Consider the following 22,772-nt stretch of genomic DNA (forward strand, 5'->3'; position numbering starts at 1 on the left):
CACAACTGTCTTTTATATATATAGAAGACTAGCTTTTACCCGCGACTCCGTCCGCGCGGAATAAAAAAAAATAGAAAACGGGGTAAAACTTATCCTATGTCCTTTTCCTGGTTCTAAGCTACCTGCCCACCAATTTTCAATCAAATCGATTCAGCCGTTCTTGAGTTATAAATAGTGTAACTAACACGACTTTCTTTTATATATATAGATATAGATAAGATATACTCATGTTTTATATTTGTGTGGTGGGATTTATTTTGTCGTTAAAACCCTCATTTTTGTAATCCGCATCATTCTGTCATAAATCGGGATTACATACTGTGAAGTAAAAACATATTTTTTACTGACTAGATCCTATAGAATCCATTAATAAACCAAATGACAGTAATTTCAATTCCGCAATCATTTCTTCTTAGTTTATTATTTTTTAGATTCGATATAAATCAGATCGGCAAGCATTTAGCGTTAAGTCTGGGTCTGCACGCAACCCCTCTGATGATATCTAAGGGTAAGTTTCCACTTCACACTATTATGCGAGATGGATACGTACTTGATTAAGGTACTTCAGTCGACACTGTTTCCTCGGTTAGACTGTGTCCGTCCGTAGAATCCCGCCTCTTGGAAAGCCACCTTTAGTCTTAAGTCGCGCTCTCCGGAAATGAATCTCGGACACACTTCATTTATATTATAAACTAGTTCTTTGAACATTGTTAGAGTGCTGTGGTATCATTAATTTTATTGCACTTAGATATTGCGAGACGTTTTTATTGCAAAGAGAAATACATTTCTGTAGTTATTCTATGAAATTGAATTTAATATAATTTTAATAAACGATGGGAAATCTCTAAATTAAAATTAATTATGACAACATGATTTTTTACTGTATTGTTAGTTGTTGATACTTATAATTTTTTCTGTTACAATTTACTAATATTATAAACTAGCTTTTACCCGCGACTCCGTCCGCGCGGAATAAAAAATAGAAAACGGGATAAAAATTATCCTATGTCCGTTTCCTGGTTCTAAGCCACCAATTTTCAGTCAAATCGATTCAGCCGTTCTTGAGTTATAAATAGTGTAACTAACACGACTTTCTTTTATATATATAGAAGATGCGAATGTTTAGATGAATGAATGTTTGTTTGAAGGTATCTCCGGAAAGGGTCAACGGATCTTGATAAAATTTGGCACAGACGTAGAACAAAATCTAGAAGAACACATATGCTTAATTATTACGCTTTTTTTAATTCCGCGCGGACGGAGTCTAGGGCGACAGCTAGTATTAAAATAAAAAAAAATAACACGTACAGTAATGAAGGCGTTGCCTTCGACATGTTTCGGATGCCATAGAACTTGTTCCTGATTTTTAACATCGTTAGAGCAAAACAAGAATGTAACGAAGATCAAGCGATTATTTGATTACCTTCAAATAAACGTAAGACTACCACACCGTGTTCGGGCACCCTTTATGACTTTTTTATTACCTGAACTTCTTAAGGAGATCCCAAAGTACTTAATGGATATCGTGATTAAACTTCTTCAAAAATTCTTCATTCATCTTTAAGTAAGTAAATTTTTTTAATCTTTCGAATGTTAAATGTAAAGTAAGAGAATCCATCGAATTCTAATACATAATTAAAGCGACAAAGTCTTAAAGCATTCGATACTGTGAATGGTTCACAGAAGAAATAGCAATGTAAATATTTAAGTTAATTCCAAATTATGCTTACCTCAGACCAGTCACGTTTACAAGCTCGCTTGCACTCAATGAAGGGGACGTGATTAGGCATTGTTTAAACAAGTCATTGAGTACGAGCGGTGACCGATGGAATCGAGTGAGGCATTCGATTACATCATCAATGTCCCCAATCGATGTTACGAGACGCGCGGCGCTAATCGATTCGACCGACACAGCTCTATCTCGCCTCACTCGATTCATTCGCCCATAAAAGGTACACTTCCACTAAAGCACAAATATATCCATTCAAGTCCCTAAATAAATAACTTCTTTATTCCAATAAACTTAAGGTTCAAATTGTTTCAATACTTACTATTGCAGCGTTATGTTATATTGGTGTATACATGGTGTGACTAATCGTTCACTTAATTAATGAAATTATAAAAATGAAACACGGTGATTACATTAGTGACAAATTGTTTTGATGTTATTATTAGTGGTGGAGGCAGGGATATTAAGTTTTAATTTGATCTCACTCTCAATTGTGCACAGTACTGATCAATTGAAAGTTAAAGCCAGCTTTAACATTTTAAATTAATTGAAAACTAGAAAAGTTATGCATATAAATTATTTTTAGTAACGTAAAAATTTTTATGGCTAATTGGATTAGCAGGTAATTGAACATTTTAATTAATCACTTTGTTTCACGATTTTATTGCTTTTCATTTTAATAGATTTTAATTCAAATAAAATAATAGAAAGAGTTAATTATAATTTTTTGTCCGAAGTTAACACATTAATTTTCAGAGATGTTCAAAATATCTAACTTGACGGATATGTTTTACAATAGTATACTCTAAATGGTACTTGGAGCTTATGAAGAATATATAAAACATTTAACAGAACTTTGACAATAGCTCTCGTGCCTCTTTGCTTAGAGTAACCAACAAAAAAAAGCTTAAAAAAAGACATAAAGGATGTTTTAAAAATCACAAATATCAAGAAATTCAAAATGTAGTTTCAGTTGCTGTCAATTAATGATCTGATTAGATGAGGCGAATTGTGAGCGGTGAACGGTGAACGATGAACGATGAGCGAGCGATGAACGGTGAACGGTGAACGGGTAGCGGTGAGTACAGAGCAATGAGCGTCACTCCTGGTTTGCATTGCGATCTCCCGATAAGATACAGTATGTTTGTTCTTATTCATAGCAGACAAGCGGCCCTTTCTCCAATTGAGATGAGTACGAATGCTGAATAAACATCTCTAACTGTAAATATTAATCTAATATTACGATCGTGTTGTAACCTTTTTACTTATCTCATTAACTTTATCTTTGTTTATTTTGTTATCTCGAAAATTTCAATAGATGAAAAATTTAAAAAATATCAATAAAATAAAGCTTACGTAAGGTTAATTTTAGATAAAAATTTGGATAATATTTACTAGTAAATACATTATGTCCTGGTTATAACATTTCATAAGGTGGCCGAATTTTACAAAAGCAGATATTTTGTGGTAGGCTAACTATAGAAATTACAAAAATTTAAAAATCAACAAGCTTATGTAAACATTTTTGATCTAAATGTTTTACTGGGCAACATGCAGTTCGGTTGTACAGGTACCATCTTTTAGGGCAAATACCGTGTTCGCACAAGATTAGCCCATGTTCGGCGTAATGTGCGTCTGTGCATACCTTTGTCCGCTACATACTTCCGGAATGCACTTGTAGTGCCACTAGCCTAGTGGTGAGGGGTTAAATTAGCAGCCATGGGATTGAATACCGTTCGAATTCTGTGCATTCTATTGTGGATTAGTTGCTGTAGACTCTACTGCTGTAAAATTTAATATATAAATACAAGAGGTTAATGTATTGAAAAGTTAGCCTTAAAAGTATTTATTTAATAAAGTTAATATTAAGTTAAGTTTTTTATTTATTAAAGTTAAGTATTTTATTTGAATAAAAAAGAAGCATGTTGTTCATCACTTATATATATGATAAATCAAGTATGAAATCAATTTGCGTTCTATTTTGAACATTAACAGAACAGAGCTAGACGCACCGTTACAAATTGTCTAGAAGCAGACTTTAATGAGCGAAGGTTTTCATTGAGGCATGTTCCCCAGTACTAGGTCTGGGTAGCGTGGGCCGTCTCGCCCACGCGTCGGCAGGTTACCAACGCATCGGCTTTATAGCAATATTGTTTGATTTATAGCAAACGTTTGATTCATTCATGGTTTATACACGCAAGCTATTTACAACCGATACAATGGAATGTTAAACTTATAAAAGGATTCAATTGACTTAAAATCATTCAGTAAACGAATTTTTTTACACTTTAATATTATTATTTAAATTTAAATTACTTCTGTCTTTAAATATCAATATTATAATAAAAAAAATCAGTTAGTTTATTCTCTGATTAAATAAATTTTCTTCGAAATGTCATATTCCAGTGAGTGTTTTTTTTTTTTTTTTTTTATATAGGAGAAGGGGGCAAACGAGCAACAACGAGTGTACATGACTTCTTGTCTTTTTATTTAGAAATTGTTTAAAGAATTCATCAAAGAAATGTACACCGCTTGACGTCACAAGTAATCTTACTCCTACATTAATAATTTATAACACATGATAGTTTATTAAATAAAAAAAGTTAAATGGAACAATTTAAACAATGATAATAGATACAAGCACGACTTTCAATTGGATTTATGTCGGGAAATCTCACTTCCTGCAATAACCCGCGCGATATGAAGGGCGCGGCGCACGCGTGACAACGTTGTGTATAAGACAAAAACGTGACGCGGGACAGATTACAAAGTGCAACTAAAAAGTTTGCGACGTGCCCAGGTGTGTCATATAGGTGTGTCATATAGGTGTGGTATACCGTAATTATTAAATAGATCTTAATGAATTAGTTGCTGTATATTTAATTCCAACTAGATTGTAAGAAAGTTTTTAGGCGTCTTTAGATTTATAAACATTACAACTATACAACTATCTGATGTATTAAAGCACCATTCACAACAAAACTAGACAGAGCGATGTGTACAGATACGAATCAGCACGCGCTGGACCGCTGCGTTGCCATGACAACCGGGCTACGATAAGAAATATGCCCGGCTAGATCTGGTTATGTCTATTATGACATTGCTAGTACACTATGCAGAGTTTCCTTACATGTTAAATGTCTGGTCAGCCTCCAGGTCTCATATGAATGAAGTATGTGACGTCTAGACGCGTATCGCCCTTCCGCCGCCGGTCACGACTTCCCCGCGACTGGCGCAGGCGCATTCCACAAGCAGCCGGCGTTCACACTACATCTTGTGAAAACTGTTCACTGTGTACATTGTACATATTAAGCTAAATATGTACGAAAAATAAACACTATACAATAATATTTTTCTCTGAAATAGTCTTAGAGTCTTAAATATAAATATTGAAGTTCTTTTTTAATAATGGAATTGCTTTAATTACTGTGGGTTTTTGAGACCATAATCTTTGTATCAAACATATCGTTTATCTCTGTCATTATTTTTAATATAGATAACAATATTTTATAAACGTGGTAAGTCTTAATATCTTATTTACGATTGGTCTAACTTCTGTGATCTAACTTTATAACTAACAGAATGCAAAGCAGGTGATAGTTCCCACTTACCTTCTATATGGAAATTAGTTGCATTCAATTTATAGTACTTGAATAAATTTACAGTATCATTACGACAATATATTTCATTGTTAACTAAGCCTTACGCGGCTTAACTGAGCAAACATTGTAAATATAGACACGCTATGCAATACATTCGATAGTAACATCGCTTGTGTTACTAGCATAAGGGTGAGTATACACTAGGCGAACAGGACGCTAAAACGCGCGGTAAGTTACATAAGAAACCTAGGTTTATCTGTACATACAAGTCCGATGGAACTTCATAATATAGTGCGAATTCAAACTTTGATGGTTCAAAATCGGTTTTCTAAAGCAAGTGCTTTGAAACGCCTAGTGTGTTTTGTCTCTTAGGTTAGATCGCGACTCTATGTAGTCGTTGGTTAACATTACAACCATCATATTGACAAAGCAAATGTTCGTAAGCTGTTTATTTACACGGCATTTTGTTCGATTTATATTCGATTGTCGGTGGTTTGAGTGCGAGTGGAGGCGTGTGGAAATCGATTTCCGTATCAATTTGTTTCTCACGAAATTCGTTACGGATACACTTCGTATCTTTGTTGATTTCTGATGTAAATGACATTGAGTTTGTATCGGGCTTTTGATATTCAATAATACGTATTCATTCATGGTTTTTTTTTTTGATTCGGAAAGTATTGAATATGATTGTGGCATAGTATTATCTACATCTTTATAAGATAACAATTATTTTAATATTATTTTTAAGTCTATATCTGCACTGTCTATTGTTTTTTTTAAATATCACATACTATTCAAACAAAAATGTCTCGTTAAGACCTAATATACTATCATTACACAACTTAATTTGTACATTGTAAAACTTACACATCAACGTTAATTTTCGCTAACAAAATCATAATAAAGTTCACCTAATAAACATCATGCCTTATAAGCACACGCTAATGCCACGTCAATGCAGATTAGAGCCAACATAACTGCAATCAACATAAACACGACCAACATAAAGACGGCAAATTACAACATAAACATTATTAACAAACTAATAAACATGGACGGAGAACGCATAACCTTTGTCCGTAAGGAATTATAGAATAATTCCACCGCCGAGGAGATTAACGCAAATGCACCTTGTTTAGGTCCTTTAGGATACTTAAAGGCGCTGGTAATAAGGCTACTTCCACACGTTATCCGTAAGGATTTGTTGCGTTAGTTGTGTGTAGAGACCTTTATATGCCACACGCTGCGTGCAAGTGCATCTTGCGTTGTAATAGAATTAATAATTATCTTATAAAGTTGTCTTGTCGAATTGACAATTACTAGTATTCGCATATTCAATCAGTCTGGCCTGTGAGGAATGTGTTCGCAAGTCTAGTTCGTCTCGTCACGCGATAGGCGATAACTAGTTGAAGCACGAATGGACCACCCGACTCTATGTAGAATTAACACTGACAGAACATGCTCATGTAATATGCTACTGCATTAATGCTTCAGATTAAAACTTTAAGAAACAATGTGTGCTCTTTAAAAGAGTTCTTAAGAACAAAAACACCTATAAACTTGTTTCAAATTCAACAGAATTCCTTAAAAAGTAGACTTATATTTCTCAAAACTTTTAACAATACGATTCAACAATTTAAATAATATTAAACTCCATGTAGTAAACCTACATCTGTTATAATTATCATAAACCCGTGTCCTTTACTTCGCTTACAAATAACGCATTTAATTCTGCGCAGACGCTCGCGCATTATAACGACATTATCGAGTTTTTATTGCTAATTTGTTCATCTTAATATCACCGAGACACTCGCGCCAACTTACTATATCTCATTTAGAACAAATATATTGCTCCATGAAATAATACTACATCCACATATAGCTTTTTGTTTCTGAACTATATACTCTCTATTTTTATTTTGATATGTTTGTTCTGTAATTTTATGTTTACTTTAAAGCTTACAGACATAAAGAAGCGAGTAAAGAACATCTCTCCTTTATCCACACATATTAGAAAATAAAATTAAAGTCTGTTAACCAATGTTAAATTTAAGGACTTCACTTACTAACTTATCTGTCAATCGTAGTGAAGGTTCACTTCTCTTTAGTATATTCGTAGTAATTAAGGATCGGAACACACTTATACCAGCAATGCGCTGCCTCGAGCGTGTTAATTACGGAGGTGTAGGGCGCGTCCGCACTGGGCGGTCGTTAATCAACGCGTCACTTACGCACACCGGCTGTCGACCGTCGCACCTAACCTATTTACGAAATGACGAGTAACAAGAGCTCTGGTCAGGTCGTAAAATCACATTCAGGATTCATGACGCTCGTAAACTGACGCGCCTTCGAGTAGCTAAAGTACTTAAGTTATGTATTAAACCTATATGTTGGAGCAAAAGTACATTTAAAAGTTGATAAATTTAGATTTCTAATATAACTATTTTCCTGGCTATAAAATACGTGGTTGTACATTGAAGAAGATTTATTGTTTAAGCATTAACGTTTCGGAATACATACGCATAGGAAAACTGATACTGCTTCTTTTGAATTGTAAATTACGTATGCCATGTGATTCCAAATGCACCCAACATATATCTTACATTATCATATGACACGCGCCACTTGTCTACTTATATGTCCATCTGTTGCAGTAGAAACGAGTTGAATTTTAAATATATTTGAAATTTAAAGTCTAGGTCAACGTAATTTCATCCTGCAAGTCCAAAGTAACACAGATAGAAGACAGATTAACCAGGACACAAAGCAATTAATTTGGAACAACTTTGATAGTTATTTCAAAGACTTTTCTATGAGCGAATTACTTCACTCAGCCTTCAATTCTTACATTTCATTATTACTTTACTAGCTTTTACCCGCGACTCCGTCCGCGCGGAGTAAAAAATAGAAAAAGGGGTAAAAATTATCCTATGTCCGTTTCCTGGTTCTAAACTACCTGCCCACCAATTTTCAGTCAAATCGATTCAGCCGTTTTTGAGTTATAAATAGTGTAACTAACACGACTTTCTTTTATATATATAGATTTTTTTTTTTTTATTTATTATTATTATTAAGAAAGGATGGGAAGGGGTATGGATTTGGCGGAAGAGGGGACGCATAGGAAGGAGAAATGTCCTCTTTCTGAGCGTCCTCTTCTCCGTTGATTAAAGGTAGGCCACGCATCTGCATTTGCGGATGTCTATGGGCAACGGTCGCCTCGCTATTTCGGCGAATCGAGGTGCGTTTTCTCGTTTGCCACCTTATGATATAAAAAAAAATTCTATGCTATATATCTGTACTGATACAATTATAGTATGCACGAAAATACCCATAAATATAGCTTAAAAAAGTTGTTGTAAAATTTCTTTATTTAAATATATCTAAATATTATTTTCGTCTTGGGCTTTAAGTTATGAATTATGTAAATTCCTTGGTACTTTCTGCCTACAGAATGTCACTTTGACTTCACGAACGTCTCATCCTATTGTATTATAATAAAACATACTCGTGAAGCGAACAAATCTTTTAGGTTGCATTTAATTTTCAACGCCTAGTCTGTATAGTAACTTTATCACGATCGGAACATAGAACTTCTTACTGAAGGAAACATTTATTTTTATCAATGTCATTTTGACTTGTTAGTTATCAAATGAAGCTTCTGTAACCTAATCATTAGATCCTGATGGATCTAGCGGGCGTGGATTCGAATCCCATACATACGGAGTCTTCCGCATGGCGCATTTCCGTCACGCAGGTGCGAATCTCGAGGCTTTTCGTCTCATCACTCGAGCATTCATGGGTTCGAATTCCGATATCCGATTATTGTCGTGGACAATTCGAACTTTACCGTGCCGTAGGTTTACATCTAAACAGTACAATTTATTATTTCTCTGATTACGCCTGAATTTCATTGCCTTTCTAACGCATTTCAGGTTTCTTTCCCCAGGAGAGCGGTGACGGGGAGGCATAAATACCTAAATTTACTGCCGCAGTTACATTAACCCACGTTCTAATTCTATTTGCACAAAATTATGCCGCAGCGAAAGCGACTCCGATCATTGGCTGTTCTCCACTACTTTAACTGGCACTTCCACCGAATAACTACGGCCTTTAATGTAGAAACACTATCCTAGTAACACTAATTTATATTATAATAGCAACATTGGCTGGCAGCTTTGATATCTTTTATTAAATCGAATGCGGAAAGGAGGGGCGGAGCGCACCAATTGAATATTAATAGGTACACTATTTTCGATTACATCATAAAGATAGGAATAGTAAATAGAGTGGGTTGGCGTAGATAACTTACATTGAATATACAAGCAAATAGTTGTTTTACATATCTTTTGATTGAGACAGTAAATATCGCATAACTTCTTGATCGATCTTATTGTTTTAGTTGCATTAGGAAAGTACAGTCAGGGAATTACGCGTTGTTCCACTTTACACACAGAAAAATGTCATGTTCCTTGCAACGAGACAAACTTCGTCCCTTCTTAAAAAGAGCAAATTAGGTAGCAGTGAGTTGCGCTAAATAGTAAAATGCATTTACTGTGTACCTCTAGATCGACTTTTTTCGTACAGACTGTTGTTTTTAAGGTGGAATACCACCAGTTTCCCTGATTGTACGTATCATCTTCACTTACAATTCATAAAGATTAACACTAATTATACGTATTGAATGTTTAGTAACTAACCTACTATCTACTACTATCACTATCTTACTAATCCAATTGTTATTTTTCAAATTTATTACACTTTATGAAGTCGAATTATAGCTACTCTGTACGCGTATTATTAAACAATTTCAACTAAACATTACACAGTCACATGAACAACAAATCGACAATATTTTTATACATTTCCATCTAAATATTTTTGAAATAAGCTATAAGTTTAAATGTAGCTTTATCGATACGCTTAAAGAAGCGAATAAAGCGCTTTAAGGTTTTACGACATTTTTATAGCTTGTAAATATGTTTTGGGAGTGCTTCAAACAGCGCATTTTGTAAATATCAATTCGCGTCTTTAGAACGGTCGATTACGTTTTTACGATTATTACTTAAACTGTGTCCAAATGGAAGGTATTAAGTAATTTATAACATTTTTCAATAGTCACCCGTTACAGCCGCAGGCTCAGCCTTTTGTTTATGAATCAAATGGCTTCAAATCAGGATTACATACCTACTTCTACAAGATCTTGTATGTATGCTAGTGGTCCTTGTACAATAATTAAGAAATTATTTAGGAAGTTTTCCTACAAAATTATAATTGTTAATTACAACAACGTAATCGAGCACAGTATTCCCTAGACGTCAATAAACGGATACCTCAAAGACAAAACATTCATAGCTAAGAATAAATTGCGCATTAAAATTCAAATACAAGAAATTATGTGAGATATTGTGGACATAAAGCGAGCCATTCTGCACAAATAAATAATACTTACTTGTTATTAGCTCCATACACTTCAGTATCTCATAAATACAGCGCGACGCTGGGATAAGACGCATTGCCACGAGCTGACCAATCGCTGGGCTGCCACTGTTGAAAGGGTATTTATGCAACAAGGAAGTTGCCAGCATCAATAATACATTTATGTACAAGTCCAGGTATTTGTAAGATCAAGTCAAATGCCAATCTTCTATAAATAAATAAAATAATGACATCAATATGAGTGTCTGTCGCCATCAAATTGTTGTGCTGTTTTGCGACTGTTTTGAAATTTGCGTCGTGTATCTTTTTTGGTGAATAAATGAAAAAAAAAAGTAATTGCTGCAATAGATTGACTTTTACAATTATTTTCTTATAATATTAACCTAATTCTCGTCACATTGCTGGTTATAAAAAACTCGGGCAAACTCGCGTCATTCATTGTGGTATGGTGAGAATGGTGGTTACCACTTGCATAAAGCTATCCACTACCATCTAACGAGCAACCTTACCATAATTAATATTTTCATGTTTACGGAAAGTACTTAAATGTGCCATATTGCAGGCAAATTAGGTCAGGAAAGTTTGCAAACGAAATGCATTTCACAAGTAACACTTTTTACAATAGATGAGTTGATGAATATTATTGTTATCTTTTATTTTTGCTACTGCAAAATCATGAGTATTGAAATAATCTATTCCTTCGCTTTAAATATAGTCATCAGAAAATCAGTACGTAGAATTGAAAGCATAACGAATAGTCGTCAGAGAGCGGTACCTGACGGAACCATTGATCTCTCCGACGTTAGAGAGACGGGCAACCGGGTCGCCGGTCCGTCTGTCAGTCAAATGTACCGCCTGCGTATAATTATTACGTCCAACTGTTGTACAAGAACGTTTATCTTCCTCTATTGTCGAACGGACACTTGACTTGCGCAAATAGGCAATTGCTAAGCATTTGTAGGTGTTTACGTAATTATTCATTGCGCACTACGTAGACACTCTTGAAGGCAAAAGTGAAACTTTAGGGTATGAACATCTTCATGATAATATTAAGTTGATACAAAGGATGCAAAGGCAGTTACTATGTCAGCTAAAGATCTAGAGAAGGCGTAAAGTTCAAATTTCAATTTATATGCAATGATTGATAGTTTCGCGTTTGCTTTGTGAATGCTTACGAACCTGACATATGATGACTCTTTTGGCACAAATGAAGCTATTACCAAGTTCTCTTGACCTTTTACCATTAACAAGGGAATTAAAAAACATAAATAGTACTACAAAACATATAGCACAACATAATAGAGGCAAACAACAATTGTGCATATGATATGACAGTCATAAAGCCACCTGCAGACGTATACAAATATGATAAGGATCGTCCCTGATCTAACAGCGACACGTGCCGCGACTTGAGCGTGACAACAAAATAAAATTTGAGGAGTTCAATAACCTGCCAGTATCCGTTGTGGCTTATCAGCGATCTAAGAGCTCGCTGTAAATTGAGATTTAAAATTGTCCCGATACAATCGGACACGGCGACGAGACGGGAACGCGGCGTGCGCTCTGTGCCACAACCTAATCCCTTATCAACGCTTTCCAGCAAATCTGTTTATATCAATCGCTGCGCTAACAAAGCTATTGATAAATAAGATACTGTAACAATACAATTTCGATGATAATTTGAAAATATAAACAGTGGTAGAGCGACACAGCCTCAACTTTAGTTCCCAACAATAACGTGCTTACAGAATTGTTTCCTTTAGTTTATCTAACCTTCATTCCACTAGTGACGAAACAACAAAATAATTGCTATCTCTTTTTTTCTGAAACTAAGAGGACTAAAAATATCTCTCTGTAACTAACGTTTGATTAGTGAGTACTTCTCTACTTTTTTATATAAATTATATAGTAGGTATCGTTTTATAGCATTTTTATAACATCTATTACGCGTCGGCGTCGGGCGCTTTAATTGTGGCACATCTTAATCAGTCTTTACACAGCTGCGTCAGTATAACAGTAAATATCTTGGTCGTGGGCGGTCCACGCAATGTACTTTATGCAGCAATCTCAACTCACTCCGATATTTTTATAATTGTTTCATAATAGCGGTACACACACGATCATAACGTCTAATATTGTATTAAGTACTTAATTTAAACTATACGCTTTTGTCTGATTTTACCAAATAGGTTTGTTATGAACGACAAAGCAGATTTGTTCAAAAGAAAAAAATATTAACACGTTCAATGCCACCAACTTTCACTTTACTATGTGCGTGAAATTGTAGTGGCACTTAACGTGTTAAATTGAAATTTTTTAGGACAACAAGTCAAGTACTAAGTAAACTGTCTGCTTTGTTTATCTTTTAACTTGTTGCAATAAAAATAAAAAATAAATTAATGTTGTAACAAATGACGTTCAAACGTTATTAAAGTTTGATCGTCATTTGTTCCACAAAACAAATCAAATACGTCAACGTGCTTCAAAGTTCAATAGTAACGTAGTAATACGATATATCTAATTCCTTCTAACCTCGTAACAATGGCATTTTCACGGCGCTCATAAAACAATGGACACGCAATCGCTGACGCGTCAGGTGACGTGCCGTGTCGTGCTGTAGTGTCAGGTTGCCGTGTGGGCGAAAAGCCCTTGTTTTGTTACCACTATAATAATAAGGCGATAACTTTATACGTTAACGGTGCATTTATACACAAATAAAGCATAATCTTACTATCTTACTAATATTATAAATGCGAATGTTTAGATAGATTACAAAGTCAAATGCTTAACCTCTGAGCCACCAACGTTCAATGCAAATCATTAATGAAAAATTATCCTTAAAAAAAACTTTAGTATTGGTAAATTGCAATAAATATATCAGTGTGCGTGTACACACACAAAGACAATAATAATAATAATAATAAAGCTTTATTCATTCCTTACAATTTACAAGTTTTACATAGAATACTTATAAAACATTTCATTTTTAGATATAGTACATGTGCAATTGCTAAGCAAAAAATTAATAACAGTGACTAAACATTATGCCAAATATAAAATATGCACTATTAACATTATCATTACAAAAACCCTTTACTTAAGTAATGAACAACATTTTTAAATATAAAGTTTCTAGTTTATTTTTAATTGTAAGGACCGCCTGATGCGTTTAAAGCCTCCTCCAATAGCTAGTTAAGTTAAAATACCTTTTTTTTTTTTTACATTTCTACCATTAAATTAAAATTGTATTGCTAACTGTGTAATTTAATCCTTAGGTGTATGAAATTCAAGTTATTTATAATAATGATCAGTATAAAATCATAATATAATAAGTTGTTTTACTCTTATTCTATTGGAGGGTTACAGTCTACTGCCCCCGCGGTGACAAGCCGTACTGGGGGAGATGGGTATGGAGCGGCGTGCCTGATTGCTAGATTTCTTACTTATTTTTTCTTTACATATAATTAGTGTGACATTTCTGCTGCAAGTTTTGTGTAGAAGAGTATTCTCCATTTTTTTTTAATGATTTTATTTTATTTTTCTTCGTCTTGCGTTTATTACTATTATCTACTTGTTCATTAGAATTTTTCTTCACACTTGTTTCTATTTGTTCTGGCGACAGTGACATATTGCGTTTGTACGTTTGCTTTTTATTTTCTATGTTGTTGTTTAATATGACCAGGCGATCATATTGAATTGTTGCTTTATTTCCTTTATCTTTTTCCATTTGTAATTGTTCTTTTAATTGTTTTCTTTTTTCCAGTACTTCTGGCGGAAAATCTTCCTTGATATAATATATAGTGTCCTTTAAATATTTTTTGTTTTTCAACAGATGTATCTTCTAGTCTTCCCTGTTCTTTTTCCAAGTCGCTTTACCACTTCCACATCGTTATTCTCAAATTTGTATTTAGTGTAGGTATTTAATAATCCCACAACTATGTTTTCTAAATGATGGTATCCTTTTTCTTCTTCTGCTACTCCATATAAAATTACGTTTTTCTTTCTATTATATCTATCTTGCCTGTTTAGTTGATTTTGTTGGTTTGTAATTTTATTCTCTAGTTCTTGATGTTTGATGTCTAATGCAGCAAATTTTTCGTTTATGTTTTCATTTACCGATTGTATAATATTAATTTTCATGTTTTGAAAATCATTTTTCTGTTCATCCATACGCTTCTGAATATCCTTAAGAATCAATACAAAGTTCTCCATTTTTAAATCTTAATTATTATTTTAACTTACAATGTCCTGATTCTTCAATGTATGAGAGAATATTCAAATGTGTCCATCCCAGAATTGATCCGACGATCAAACCAAATTGGAATGCACTACTGAGTCCACTGGTACATAAACAAAGGTTTATATAAACAAAATTGTTTCTTAAATCAATGCTTACAAAATAATTTTCATATGAAGGTATTTTGGAAAAAACATTTGTTAGTTGATTGTTTAATTTATCTTCTGAGCACGCAAAAATAATATGCACAATGTTTTGAATTTTGTTATTTAACAGTTGTTGTTTCCAATGATCTTCATGTTTAACTTTAGATTGTTGTATGTTACAACAACTTCGTTCTGCATTAAAGTCAGACACTTAAAAACGGATTATGCCGATAATGTTTGTACACTTTACTCCGACAACGATATCACAAGGCATACACTGGTTTTAAAACACTATTATATACTTTGATTACAATTTGACGCAGATTTAATATTTAAACAAGATAAATATACGCAGCGCAATATGACGTCTGTGCGCGCTTGCACTCAACTTCTATTTAAAGACAATACTTGTAATAAAAGTTTCCACACACTCTATTCATAAAGCCGCAATGGACATTAGCCTCACGCGCACTAACTTCATCCCGCTACGGTAAAGCTATTTTCATTAATAAAACGACTTATAAAACGATTTAAAAAATTATAATTTGTTATTCATTTTATAATTGTTATATGTATTCTATATTATATGTATTTTTTGGTTATTAACAGATAACCGTATATAAACATTAGGTCTTACCTTTTGCAATTGTAAGAATTGTATAATGAAATTGTATTATGTGGAATATGTTGCCACTTGACAATAATTATCTTAAACTATAATAACATATTATGTTGTTTTTTTAGTAATCGTGTTACTTAAAACAACGCGACAATATCCAGAGATTTCGTAAGCTTATCTCTTAAATCGAAATGCTTTTAGCGTTATGTTTGGTCGGCGTCATTTAAATTGTGATTTGTTCGCCATATCTGCGGGAACTTTGCAGCTCCATCTTAAATTAAATCTAATCACAGATTTGACCAGTTTGAATTTGCATGCTTTCAATTAGTGTCTTACTGAAGATAATACATTCCTTTTTCATTATTTTCTAAAAACTTTGTTATGGACTGTTCCATTGCTTCAGCAAGACTTTTAGGAAGACATACGTTATTTTTTGGAACGAAGTTCCTTATCGCGCGTTGTGAAAGGGGGCTAGACGGAAAAAAATCTTACGAAAAGTTGTCAGGACACTTTCAGCTATAGTAAGTATGTTAACGACGAATGAGCGCTACTTCACCATGGCAACGACGTGACAATATATAACGAAAATTCATAGAAATAAAATGTACTTCTTGTGAAGACTTATTGAAGAAGTGAAGACTTTTTATTTTTACATATTTACATTTCATAATTTTATTAATGTTATAACTGCGAAAGTACAGATGGATGGATGTTTGTTTGAAGGTATCTCCGGAACATCTCAACGGATCTTTATGTAATTTAACACAAATGTGTAACATAGTCTGGAAGAACACATAGGTTACTTGTTAAGTTTTTTTTTTATTCCGTGTGGACAGAGTCGCGGGCGACAGCTAGTAACTTTATAAAGGTGACTATGCATTGAATACCTCAGAAAAGTTTCTTGTTGAATGAACCGTTGATCCGCACAACACTGTACCTAGAAAAAGTTTTCATATATCTAGATTGTAATGTATCTTACATTTCTGTCCGCTAGATGTCACTGATCGGTCGTAAATCATGATATTCCCGTATAATCGCAGCGATACCTTGTCGGCACATTAGTTGGTAGATAAGACGCGGTCGCATTAGCTGCTCTAAACGTTTTCTGATAACGGACTGTTGCAAACCTTGTTACATTCCAATTTAAATGTTCAATCTTTGAATTAATCTGTTGATTCTCATGACCTAAATGAAGAAAATGTCAGTTCTTACAAACTAAATTTTCATTAAATGTGCACATGATAATATAAAGACCTCAAAGAATCCACATGCGTATAAGATGTTGGAAACTTTAAAAAAAATAAACAAAACTGTTCACATTGTACTTCGATTGAATACCAATGTTGAATGCATCATTACATTAACCACTTGTTAATCTTTTTGATCACGAACCGTTCATTTTGTTTGCTTTTCATTGCGTTATTAATTAGACATCGTTTGTAGACGCAAAGAGAAGAAATGAAATGTGTGATGTTGCAAGCGTTTCGTTCCAATTTGCTTCACACTAACACGTTCTATTCGGAACCTTGAAGATCATTTAGAGTTGTGGTTTGGTCCATTTGTTTCGTACCTCAATCTGTCCGTAACGATTTTCCAAATGACCAAATAGACGATGTTTAAGTCCAATTATGTCATGAAATATAAATAAGCCTTCTAACATTTTTTTTCATGCTTTTTGTTCTGATCAAATTATTATGTCTATTTCTTTGTCTATCTGTATTAATAAATAAATTCAATAAGGTTTTTATCCAATTTCAGACTCATCAGATAAATCTTTGGGCAAACTATTTTTACGTATCCACTACACTATATGGCTAAAATATAGTCGTGGTACAACAGTAATTGACGTGTTTTGTTTGTTACAGGTTGCAACTGTTCCTTACTGGGTGCGGAGGGCAACGCGTGCGACATCCGCACCGGCCAGTGCCGCTGTCGGCCGCACGTCACAGGCCGCGCGTGTGACACCTGCGAGGTATAACCACACTCAACTATTCCTAAGACTGCATATAACTCACTCTGCGCTATGCTTTAAAAAAAATTGTCCAATCGTGTTGACTCACATCTATTGTTATTTACGCTAAGCGACCTTTTTGAGGAGCGTCGGTGGCTCAGGGGTTTAGCACTTGATTTGCAATCTGCTGGTCCTGGGTTCGAATCCCGCCATGTACCAATGTATTTTTCGCCTTTCGATTTACATATGTACATTTATCCGACGTTCTTACGGTGAAGGAAAACATCGTGATGCAACCTGCACATATCTGAGAAGAAATTCAATGATATGGGTGAAGTCAACCCGCACTTGGCCAGCGTGGTTGACTATGGCCTAGTCACCCCAAAAAGGGGTAGGCTCCGAGCACCTCGGTGGGGACGTATAGTGAGCTGATGATGATGATGATGATGATGACCTTTTTGTTATTAATTTTGTATGGTTCATTAAACTCTTAGAACGATTATAACCTTCTTGTGTAATTGATCTATCAAATGCAAAAGGTATTACTTAAATCCGTTTAATAACTCTGGAGATTAGCGCGGTGAAACGAACACATATTAAGTAACGTTAGTTGTATGTACAGAATAGCGAAGAAAGTCTCACTATGTTCTAATCGATACGTTCTGTTCTAGTTCTTGACATTTAGAACAGAAGTAGTTAACCGTGTTGCGTTGGCGGTGAGTTAATAAGGTATGACCGGTGCAGCAACGAGGTTCTAAGTATCATAATTCGTATCCTTCGTTCGCTAAACAAAGTGCGTTAGGTAGTTGCAGTGCGCACAAATCATTGCGACCTATTTGCACAAATCAACTGCCGACTGACGCACTGAATGAATGTGTTGAGTCGCAAAGGCTTTTACGTCAATGCGATTTTATGAAGATGACTTATAATTTAAAGAAGTAACTAATTAAAAAATTCAAACAGTATACGTAACTAATTCCAACAGAAGTTCAATTACTGAATTACTGTCTCTAACTTGACAGTCTACGTAAGTCACGTGACATATCTTTAGTCCCGTGTACTTCTCAGGGCTTTTATAAAAATCTTTTAAACCCTCCCCTAAATTGGCTTTTATTAAATTTTAAATTACGACTGTTAAAAATTTACTTATTTGTGCTTGATTTCTGATCCCACCGTATTTTTATAAAATGTTTTTTTTTTTTTTAAATATTGAATATGCAATCAATGTCCTCTTTCTGTTCCTGTAATACAATTCAAAATGGCGGCTAGCGCAGGGCGGGAAAGGCCGTTGCCAATTATCGCTACAATTACACGGCGGACCATAAATCCCGCTCCGTTACACCCGCATGGTGCTTTATAGCCGGCGAAATGTCAACTAGACATTTCTAAGGAAGTTGCCAGCTCCCTTTAAACTAAAGGTCTTTAATGCGGACCAACAAATTTATGTCCTAGAAATTTCTGCTGTTATCCCCTTCCCCGCCGAGTCTACTTCCCTTCCTGTCCCATCCTTATTAGAATAAGGTGTGAAAAGGAAGAGAACTGAAATTTGTTCTCAGGCACAGAAACTCGTCAAATGAAATGCGGAATAATTAATTCCACTTCACGCTTATTTTCTGTGTGGTAGTTTTGAACGTAGATACAGCAGCTAATGCAGCTGTGAACTGTACCATCGTTTAAATATGCTTGTAAATACTATTACGATGTTTAGACCTCAACCAAATACTAATTGAGATGTCCTTAAATATCTCCGATGTTATACGTTTCGCGTTGTGTAATAAATTTAAAGTCTGAACAATCAAAATGATATGAATTACACTTTACATAATGCGATGAGACAGATTAACTGAGATAGATCGCCGTCTGCGGTAGGTCCCCCCTCCCTTCCCCCCACTGCTGTATTGTCGATTGCTTCAAATTGTCTCATAAATTGACCATAGACAGCTATTATTTTTAATAAACTCTGCTTTCATGCGTTGATTGATGGTGTTATTAATTGGGAAAAGTACGAGACAACTTCTACATATAAACAATACTGTTATTATTTAAATGCACATTGTATCCTCTGTGCATAGTGGAATACGAGAACTGTTTTGTTTAATTTTTAGTGGTCTATAAAACGTGTCAGTTTTCTTTACGAATAAACGAGCACTAAAAGAGTTAATGGTTAATTAAGCATAATATAAAGCAGCGCAAAGGGATACGATTTCAAGAAAACTTTTTTTTACTTTTAAAATAACAGTAATAATCATTCATTCAGAAATATTAAATGTAAACCGAGAAATTCTCAATCGTCATCTTCACTTTGTAACTATCTTTTTTTAAAATATATGCAAACTCTCAATTTATACAAAGTTTTGCAGTAGACTAAGGCCACAAAATTTGTATATCTTTCCAAAGATTGAGTTTGTTATTTGTGCCAGGGATATTTTATATATGTGATCGTCTAATTTAGGATTTTGTGCTACGTTGTGTTTTTATAGTAACTGATTCTTTTAGGTTATATCTGGAGTAATGACTATTCACTTCCATTCTCGAATCCGAGTTTAGTATCTCTTAATAATTAATTAAAATTAAAGGAAATTAAAATTATCTTTATTATACTTGTAAAAGGCTTACAAGCTATATTTACAATTCCCATTACAAGTATTAGTCGCTCCCCTCATTTCTTAAAAAAAAATGTGGGGAGGCACACAGCTCCAAAAACATCTCCCGCTGTGTGCGGTGAGTGCCGACCCACTATTGCACTCCCCCCGAAGTAGGGACAATAGTTGGCCTTTGGATTCCAATAAATACTGGCGAACCAGCAAGTGAGTATCAACTCATTGTCAGTGCGTAAGCACAAATTCAATCGATATCGCATATCAATGCGTGTTGTACACCGACAGGTGTTAATAAAATAAGGCAAGACTCTCAGGTCATAGTCAGCACAGGTCTCAGCCTGTAGAGCGCATTGTGAGTCTACTGCTCGCCTCAAGGGGTGGGGTCCAACGTTGAGCAAATGCTTTCGCAGCCTTGAGAACTTTGTTCCCTCCAGCTACCACCACGCATGAGACAAATGCATATGCTCCACCAACTATGATCAAGAAAGCTATTTGCCAAAATTCATTTATCAGTATATTCAATTATTCAGTTGGTGAGATTTTGTGTCTTATTGCAAAGCATAGACATCGATCAAATTTGCGTCACTCAATGACAATTCGTCATTAATATTTCAAAATGTGGACAATTTACTGGCCATATTAATTCTGTTAAACATGGGAGGTCAGACAGTCTGCAATCTCGAAGCAAGAGATCCGACTTGGGCAAATCTAATTAAGATAAGCGTCATACTACAATATCAGGCGCTATCACTGAATTTGCACAAGGTCATCATAAGATCTCCAATGTACATCATTCAAGACGCATACCAGATATCGCAGCAAACAACAATATCTTAGCAAATACCTCCATCAACTCAGACCAATATAATGTATTCATACTACTATGAAGTACTCAGTAATCCACTCCATGGAAAATATCAATCCGGTGATAGTCGCATCAGAGATGTACCATCGGTAGACAATAAACAACAAGCTCCGGTTTAGAGTGCTATCACCAACTCATGGAAAACCAATTCCAATATGTCATAGACAACATCTCTCATAACCTTCACAAGTCGTCATATCGTCTCGCAATAAGCATCAATGTACAGCACTAAAATTGTATACAATCTCAGCACTTATACACAACGCATTACTGCTGCAAGTATGTATTCACATATTTGCTAGATCGATATAATCCACTTCCAGACACCAAGCTTCACAGCCTCTTAGTCCATATATTTAGTCTAAGTCAACTTCGGAAAGTTTTGTAATTCAATGTATCATAGAAGCAAGCCTCTAAGACATTGAATTCCCTTATCTTAAAGCCGTAGCTCTAAAATATGGTTCTGAGTATATTCCAACACCGAAGCGCTAGCACATACTCCTCCCATACTGATATATATAGCGAATGATTAGATTACCACTATATTCAGTTGGTATCAGATATATATATAAATATGAAAAAAAATACGAGACCTTCAACTTATGTGAAATCATTATCATTCATGCAATTATGTATACGTCTCTATCAGAGCACTTTCTTTGAGACCTTTCACTCATATAATTATTTTAATATTGATGCGTCTAGTGTTATAATAATAATAATTTATTATTATTATTATGTAAATATTTCTTTATTAACTCTGTATACCCCCTCTTAAAATATACAAAGTTATATCAATTTATATCTATTATTGATATATTAACATATTTACATTCAATTTTGACCTTTTTGGAATTTCTCATATTTCCACTTTGGTCACACCACACACCCACATGTATAGCTATGCACTCAAAATGTATAACACGAGCCATTTACCCTCTAGGGCATTCATGCATTAAAATCCACTTTTATCCCCTAAATTTTTAATTATTAATTCATATTCCCCTTACAATTCCAAGTCCAAACATGTACTTTTTATCAATGGAAAAAAATAAAAGTTCAATACGTGAACACTCAATAATTTTTCAACTTAGAAAAATTTTGAAAATTTTCATTACGCGAACTCTCCATGGGACTTTAACTCTTTTTTCCAACTTTCATTACATGAACTCCCCATTATATTTTTATATTTTCTTTTAATATATTTCATCCATTAATTAAGTATCTAAATATTGAATAATATATTATATTAATATATTATAAAAGACTTTTAAATCCATTGAAAATTAAACTTTTAATTAAGTACTTTTATTATTAATTAATTCTTTAATTAATTAATAATGTTAGTTACAACTTCAATCCCATGAACCTATTTGTCAATACTAAATTAACATGTGTCGTGCAGGAAGGGTACTGGGGTTTGGAGGTGGGCGGGTGCCGGCGCTGCGCATGCGGCGCGGGTGCGGCGGCCTGCGACCCCGCCACGGGCGCCTGCGCTTGCGCGCGGGGAGCAGGCGGCGCGCGCTGTGACCACTGCCTGCCCGGATACTACGGCTTCGGACCCGCGGGATGCTTGCGTTAGTCTAT

General features: G+C 34.6%; 1 protein-coding gene across 1 annotated transcript in view; it reads left to right on the forward strand.

The window, feature by feature from the left end:
• Nucleotides 1-22,772, forward strand: part of LOC106712746 (laminin subunit alpha-1) — a 97,509-nt gene that overhangs the window by 63,088 nt on the left and 11,649 nt on the right. Inside the window, exons 19-20 of the mRNA XM_045679803.1 lie at nt 17,635-17,741; nt 22,591-22,762. Of these exons, the coding sequence (XP_045535759.1) occupies nt 17,635-17,741; nt 22,591-22,762 (279 nt within the window). The remainder of the gene's footprint in view (nt 1-17,634; nt 17,742-22,590; nt 22,763-22,772) is intronic.

The sequence above is a fragment of the Papilio machaon genome, chromosome 1 (genome assembly GCF_912999745.1).
Source record: "Papilio machaon chromosome 1, ilPapMach1.1, whole genome shotgun sequence".
Taxonomy (NCBI): Eukaryota; Metazoa; Arthropoda; class Insecta; order Lepidoptera; family Papilionidae; genus Papilio; species Papilio machaon.